The sequence below is a fragment of the Etheostoma cragini genome, chromosome 11 (assembly GCF_013103735.1).
Source record: "Etheostoma cragini isolate CJK2018 chromosome 11, CSU_Ecrag_1.0, whole genome shotgun sequence".
In the NCBI taxonomy this organism is placed as follows: Eukaryota; Metazoa; Chordata; class Actinopteri; order Perciformes; family Percidae; genus Etheostoma; species Etheostoma cragini.
In genome coordinates this window covers 748867-756945 of record NC_048417.1, presented here as the reverse complement: position 1 = coordinate 756945, position 8079 = coordinate 748867, and the positions used below count along the sequence as shown (strand labels likewise).

At 46.2% G+C, this 8079-nt stretch overlaps 1 protein-coding gene across 1 annotated transcript in view; it reads right to left on the bottom strand.

Annotated features, from left to right (window-relative positions):
* LOC117953076 (titin-like) overlaps positions 1-8079 on the bottom strand; it is a 225219-nt gene that overhangs the window by 30094 nt on the left and 187046 nt on the right. The window contains 10 exon segments of the mRNA XM_034885791.1: positions 177-1943; positions 2606-2905; positions 3041-3191; positions 3846-3997; positions 4129-4428; positions 4632-4919; positions 5091-5387; positions 6203-6505; positions 6951-7538; positions 7693-7989. Coding sequence (XP_034741682.1) covers positions 177-1943; positions 2606-2905; positions 3041-3191; positions 3846-3997; positions 4129-4428; positions 4632-4919; positions 5091-5387; positions 6203-6505; positions 6951-7538; positions 7693-7989 — 4443 coding nt within the window.

Below are 8079 nucleotides of genomic sequence, written 5' to 3'. Positions count from 1 at the left end.
CTGAAGTCTCTTTATATAGACCTTAGTGGTCCCTAATACTGTATCTGAATTCTCTTTATATAGACCTTAGTGTTCCCTAATACTGTATCTGAAGTCTCTTAATATAGACCTTAGTGGTCCCCTAATACTGTATCTGTTAAGTCTCTTTCCCAAAATTCAGCGGAGTGTATACGTACCAACAGGGGAGACAGCGAGTGCATGTTTGCTCTGTTCGCTAACAGGACTAAGTCCGGCGTTGTTCTCAGCGTAAACTCTGAAGGAGTACTCCAGACCGTCAATGAGACCAATGATCCTGTACTCTCGTTTGGAGATGATGGTGGAGTTCACCTTCTGCCACAGGAGGCTGTTTCTGTCCTTCTTTTCAACATGATAGCCCAAAATGGGGGATCCTCCATCAAAGGCTGGGGCCTCCCACTTAATGGTCATACCGTCACAGGTGATGTTAAAGGCCACTGGTTTTGCTGGGGGCCCTGGAGGTTTGAACTGGTGCTGGGCAACAACTTCTGTGGAGGTGAGGGCTTCGCTCACTCCATACTTGTTCTCTGCACGGACTCTGAACTGGTACTGACTTCCCTTGACCAGGTTGGGGATCTTGAAGTTAGCCCTGACGACACTGGAGCAAACCATCTTCCAGTTAGCGTGGGAGGTCTCCCGCTTCTCCACGCTGTAGCACGTGATCTCACCGCCCCCGTTGTCCTGTGGCTCATCCCAGGAAATGATGATGCTCTGGGCCTTAATCTCATCAAAACGGATGGGACCAACAGGCACCGATGGGGGGGACAATATGGTCACATTGATGTCAAAGTAGTTCTTGACGACTCTGTTGTCCAGAACCAAGGTGTACTGGCCAGCATGCTCCTTCTTGGCTCCTCTGACCGTGACTGCAGTCTTGTTGTCTGTAGTCCTGAAGCGAATCTTGTCACTTTCCTTCAGGGGCAAGTTATCCTTCAGCCAGCTGATTGCAGGTTTTGGTTTACCCTTGAAGGGCAACTCAATGTGGATGTTCTGACCAATACGAACAGGAAGCTCTCCGTTGGGGTAGTCAATGAGGTTGGCCTCAGGTAGAATGATGAAGTCCTTTACGATGATAGGGCCAATCAGAGAGAAGTCACTGTTGCCTTTCTCATTCTTGGCGAACACCCTGAAGTCCATGACAGCGTTCTCTTTCAGCCCCGTCACCTCGCAGGTGAAGCGCTTGCATGTCCCACCCAAAGTCCATGTGGGATCTTCCTGGGATCTCTTTTCAACGATGTATTCGGTGATGTGGCTACCGCCGTCGTGGTCCGGCCTAGTCCACTGCAGGGTCACGGATGTCTTCGTAGAGTCCAGCATTACCAGGTTTTTAACGGCTCCGGGGGTTTCGGTGGCTCTTACAGGCTCTGTGGTTTCGCAGGTGTCTCCCACACCGTACTCATTTTCAGCAGACACACGGAAGAAGTACGCTACGTCCTCCTCCAGGCCTGACACCTTGTAAGTGGTGTTGGTACATTCGGCACAGATCACCTGGTACGCCTTCATGGTGGACGCCTTCTTCTCCACGATGTAATGCGTGACGGGGGACCCGCCTTCGATGAGAGGAGCCTCCCAGCTCAGCGTCAGCTTCCCTCTCGTCACGTTCTTCATCATCAGTTTCTGGCACGTGGCCGGACTGTCCAGAACTTTAAGGGAGACGGTGATTATCTTGGGTTCTCCAACGCCGTTCTCGATCTCCAGCAGGTACTTGCCGCGGTCATCACGGGTAACCTTGGGGATGAGGAGCGTGGTGGCTCGCTCGGTGTTGGTGATGGTGTAGCGGTTGTCACCGGCGATGTTGCGGTCACCACGGCGCCACGTGACGCCGGGAGCGGGGCGTCCCTTCAGAGGGATAAACACTTCCACGTCACGGCCGGCCCTGGCTGTGTACTGGGTCGTCATGGGAACATCCAAGTCCAAATCGGCCTCCTCTGTTGGAGAAAGAAAACAGAGAGAAAAGCAGGAATTAATTAAATTAATTGCAGATGTTTGGATACAGTTTTTGACACCATCAGAAAAGTAAAAATATACTCAGTAAAGCAATCAATGGGAATGCTTAGAAGCAAGAGCCTGGGTCCGGTCCAGGTTTTTGGACTGTTGCGTCCTTATAAATTATGGAGCGGTCTAGACCTGCTCTATCTGTAAATTATAGAGTGGTCTAGACCTGCTCTACCTGTAGATTATAGAGAGGTCTAGACCTGCTCTATCTGTAAATTATAGAGTGGTCTAGACCTGCTCCATCTGTGAATTATAGAGTGGTCTAGACCTGCTCTATCTGTAAATTATAGAGTGGTCTAGACCTGCTCCATCTGTAAATTACAGAGTGGTCTAGACCTGCTCTATCTGTAAATTATAGAGTGGTCTAGACCTGCTCTATCTGTAAATTATAGAGTGGTCTAGACCTGCTTCATCTGTAAATTATAGAGAGGTCTAGACCTGCTCTATCTGTAAATTATAGAGTGGTCTAGACCTGCTCTATCTGTAAATTATAGAGCGGTCTAGACCTGCTCTATCTGTAAATTATAGAGTGGTCTAGACCTGCTCTATCTGGAAATTATAGAATGGTCTAGAGGGATTATATATGAATACAGACCCAAGACATCTTTGGCTTGCAGAGGCTGGTAGAGCTTGATGTCTTCTCCTTTGCCCTTGCAGTTGACAGCAGAGACTCTGAAGAAGTAGTAGACTCCAGGTTTGAGGTGAGACACCACATACTCGCATCCCTTGACCTGGGGGTTGGTGATCACCCATTCTTTTTCCTCTGTGTTCATTTGTTCCAAAATGTAGTGCGTGATTTCACTGCCGCCATCGTAGACCGGCTTCTCCCAGCCGAGGGTGATGGATGTCTTTGTGGAGTCCAGGACACGCAGCTTGGAAGGCTCCCCGGGCAGATCTAGAGAAGACAAAGGGCATCTATGTTGTCAGAAGATCTTAGCTATCTTAAATGTGAACCCTCCTGTGGTCCTTGGGTCAGTCAACACGAGGGTTAAAGAAAAGATAAAGTATAAAGATAAGAATGAGAACCTACCGATGGGGTCGTAGGCCTTGTAGAGTTCAGAAGCCTCCGAGTAGTTCCCTGCTCCGGCCTTGTTGACGGCACAGACCCGGTACTGGTACTCCCAGTTCTCCACCAGGCCGGTGACCTTCTGCCTGGTGTCTCGGATGGTTCCCTTCACCACCTGGACACACACAAGTCACATCATCAGTTGTCAAGGTAACAGTTTTTTTTATTAAAGGGTCCATATTATGCTCATTTTCAGGTTCATAACTGTATTTTGAGGTTTCATTTTCTAAAAACACCATATTGTTGTTGTACTGCACATTGCTGCAGATCCTGTTTTCACCCTGTGTTTTTAGGTCTCTGTTTTATCTCCAGAGTGAGACATCTCACTTTTATTGTCGTCTTTTTGTCGTCTTTTTGTCATCTTTTCACCCCTTTATGTCTCCTTTTTGTCGTCTTTTTGTCGTCTTCTGACGTCTTTTTGTCGTCTTTTTGTCTTCTTTTCGCCCCTTTACGTCTCCTTTATGTCACCTTTTCATTGTCTTTTTGTTGTCTTTTTACCCCTATTTGTCTTAATTTTGTCACCTTTTTTATCGCCTTTCAGTCTCCTTTTGGTTGTCTTTTTATTGCATCTTTGTGACCTTTTTGTCGCCTTTTTTGGAGGACATTAAGAAACCAGATCTCACTCAAAACACCATGGAGGGTTTTTGTGGAAACACCAGAGACACAAACTAACCCCCAAATCCCAGAAAAAGAGTTTTTTTCATGATAGGGGCCCTTTAAGTGAAAAAAGAAACTAAAGTAATGAAACTTTAAAGATCAGCAAACCAACCTTGAACCACTGTAGACTCTTCTTCTCCCTCTTCTCCAGATAGTAGCCGTCAATGTCGCTGCCTCCATCCAGGGCTGGTCTCTCCCAGATCACCGTCATGGTGGACTTGGTGATCATGGTCACTTTGGGCTTAGATGGCTCGCTTGGAGGAACTGGAAGAAATCCCAATGATTGGAGTGTTTTAGTGTTACATTGTTCAACAGTCTGACTCCAATGCTCTTCTTCTGCTGTGGATTGAACAGCAGTCAAGGTAAAAGATGCAGGATTGGTTGGGGGTTCTTACCAAATGCGTTCTTGGCGATGATGGGCTCGGACTCCAGCGGGTCCCCGATGCCGTACTTGTTGACTCCGCGGACCCTGAAGATGTACTCGTTGCCCGGGATGAGTCTGGGCACGTTGACAATGCAATCGACCAGTTTCTCCGAGACGATGGACCACATGACTCTGCTCGTCTCCCTCTTCTCAACGATGTAATGCGTTACCATGGCGCCGCCCTCGTCGGCAGGAGGGGACCACATGATGGTGATGTTGTTGGCGGTCACCTTCTTGAACTGGATCTCTCCAGCAGGGGGGCCAGACTTGTCTGGACAAGAAGGAGGACACATTCATGTAAGTCAGGGTCCACACATTATTCCAAATACATTATCACCCAAAGAAAATTCATGAATCTAATCTGATCTTATCACCCCAGAGTCCAGTCTAGACCTGCTCTTTATAAACCCTGGGAGATAACTGTTGTTGCGATTTGGAGCTACATAAATAAAATGATATTAATAATGTGAATACCTTGAATGAGCAGCCTGACAGTGGCACATGCGGTTCCCAAGGAGTTCTTCACCCTGACCTCGTACAGCCCAGAGTTCAGCCGGGTGGTGTCCTTCAGGAACAAGCTGGTGGACTCAAATGTGTGTTTGAAAGCGAGCTGGGCACTGGGCTGCAGCTCCCTGCCGTCCTTAAACCACTCGATGGTGGGAGCAGGTTTGGCTGTGATGTTGAACTTGAGCTCCACATTAGACTCAGCCCTGTACTTCACCTCGCTGAAGTACTCCTGAGGTATTTCAATCTCTGGTGCACCTGGAGGACAAAAGAGGCTAGGGACATCAAATTCTGATGCAAACATGTTTCATACATGAAGGAATGTGTTAGACAACAGAACAGAGAAAATCAAAAGTGAAAACTATATACTATATGAATACAATTGAACTGAATTGAAAACACAGTTTGAAATCCACAAAGTAGACGTACCGTAGGTGTCCACGCAGGTGGCTGGTCCCGCGGTTACGGACGGGTTACTCACGGAGCCGACGGCGTTCCTCGCCAAAACTCTGAACTCGTACGACTCGTCTTGTGTTAGGCCGGTCACGGCGAAGCGGGTGTTGGTGACGTTGGTGAGGTTAGCCTTGGACCACTTGGCACTGATGCCTTCTCTCTTCTCAATGATGTACCCCGTGATCGGGGAGCCGCCGTCGTAGTTGGGCCTGTGCCACACCAGGCTGATGGTGTTCTTGGTGATGTCACTTATACGCAAGTCGATGGGTGGCTCTGCAGGAACAGACACGGAGAACTTATCATTAGAAAACTCTCGCTAAGAGACATTAAGCAATATCACCAGAGATCATCAAACATAGCTGAGAAGTCCTTGATCTGCTGATGTCTTGTATGAATGTCTCTGTCCTTATGTGCCGGAAAATGTGTATTTTTGTTTTAGTTGTCCCAATTTGTCTCGTCCATATCGATGTCCTGTACAAATGTCTGTCCCGACCTGCTGTAACCACGTTCAATGTCTTATGTTTCTGCAGAACAGGAACCTGCTGAAAACCAGTATTTAGACTGAGTCAGGCCCGTTTAACCCTTGTGTTGTCCTTGGGTCAAATTCGCCTGGTTTACAAAAAACTATCTTCTATATCGGAAGAAACGTTGAAAAAAGTGTCAAATGTTGAAATAGACTTCAAAAAAGCAGAAAAAACTTATTTTTTTTACGCTGAAAAAGTGACCCCAATTTTTTTTTTTAAGTGACATAAAAGCATCAAAAGCACTGGAAAAAGGGACAGAGAAATTGTTTTTATGAAAATGGACTAAACCATAATGTAAAAAAGTCCATAAAAGTGACAAAAAATAGGAATACAATTGACATAAACATTGAGAAAAGTGTAGAAAAGGGACAACAAAATGTTGAAATTTCAACTCAGAAAAACACAGATTGGCAGGATGACGGGAAGACGACACAACGGTTAAATTTGCAATAGTACTCTTTAACTTTCATGTATAAGAAATATGAATGAATGAAATAGACACCTAGAGAATTCCACAGCTAAATCTACTTTTCCTTGACTCTTACAGAAAGGTTTGCCACTCACCGCAGGCATCGATAGCCAGAACTGCATCAGAGATCTTGCTGAAGGCGCTGATTCCAGCCGCGTTCTCTGCTGCCACCTTGAACTCATAAATGAGTCCGGCGTTGATGTTGGTGACCTTGAAGTGTGTGGCACGGATCACCGTTTTGTTGACTCTCTGCCAAAGGATGCTGTTCCTGTCTTTCATCTGGAGATGGTAGCCAAACACGTGGCTGCCGCCGTCGGACTTTGGCTCCTTCCAGGCTACGGTGACGGTCTCCCGAGTCACGTTGGTGATCTCCGGAGTTGACGGAGCTTCAGGAATAGCTGGAGGGTAAGAGTCAAAGTTGATGGGTGTTAATATGTTTCTCCTTAGACAGTAAAGTAATAATAATGTGAAGATAACTCTGGTGTTGTCCTCCTGGGTCAAAAACGAACAAAGATTTGGAATTTTTGTCCCGTTTTTAGACTTTAAGTTTTCACCAACACTTTAGTTTTACTACTTTTTGGAATTCATGGTCAATAACCCTCATTTATAGAGAATTATACCTAAAATTTAAGTTAAAAAGGCAGAAATTATTAATTATTTTGACTAATAGTTAAGATCAGAGGAATAAAAAAGTGATCAATGGTAATTGCAAAGAGCCATTTTCCATTTTTTGTGGTAATTTGGTTAAAAAGAAACTCATATTTCAGATTTTTTTAAGGGGTCAAATTTGACCCAAGGGCAACAGGAGCGTTAAAAGAGAGAACCAAAACAAAGACGACTTACTGTAAGGAAGATTGACAGCGACAGTTGGAGAGTCAATGTGCTCACTGATTCCATATCTGTTCTCAGCCCTGATTCTGAACTGGTACTCAAGGCCTGTGGTCAGCTTCATGATCTTCATGGTGCACCGGGCCACAGCCGATGAAACATCCATCCAGTTGGCATTGGTTGTCTCTCTCTTCTGGATGATGTAGTTGGTGATGGGGCTGCCACCATCATATGTCGGTGGGAGCCAGTTCAGGCTCACACTGTCCTCTGTGACATCAAAGAGCTCCACAGGTCCAACTGGGGCACTGGGGCGGTCCAGAACCATAATGTTCAAAAAGGATTTGGTGGTTCCATTGGAGTTGGAGGCGGTGATGTCGTAGCGTCCTGTGTCTCCAGCAATGCTCTCGCGCAAAATGATCTTGATGCTGTCAGGGGTGACTTCAGAGTTGAACCTCATTGTTGACTTTAGAGGCACGTCATCCTTGGACAGGGAGACTTTAGGCAAAGGCCGGCCGGTCAGAGGAATCTCACACTTGAGCGTAGAGCCGGCTCTTACATACACGGTGTTGTGGGGGAAGTCCTTCATGTCGATCTCAGGAGATTCTGGAGCAGAAAAGGTAAACCGAGATATAGAAGGGGAAATTAGTGGGAATATAATTTTACTTTCTGGTGTTATGCAGAAATGGATATTGGCATATTCTGTCTTAGGCTTCATTAGTCACATTGTTGAATCTGATCAATCTGATCTGTAACTTACCAAACTGGTCTTTGACCACTACTGGGGTTAGCATTTCCTTAATATCACTGAAACCAGCGTGGTTCTCTGCTCTGACTCTGAAGAAGTACTCAGCGTTCTCCCTCAGACCAGACACCGTCAAGTGTACGAACTTGGTTACACCACATTTAACCCACTTCTCCTGGCCGTTCTCCAGAGCTTCCACCAGGTACCCAGTAATTCTGCTGCCTCCGTCATGTTCTGGTTTAGCCCAGGCCAGCGAGACGCTCTCCTTGGTCACATCAGTGACACCCAGCTTGGGTGGTGGGCTTGGTTTTTCTTGATAAGGAGAGCAAAAATGTGTTTTACCTTAGTAATCATGTATTATCTTTAGCATTACAATGAGAATCTATCATGTTAAAGATTTAA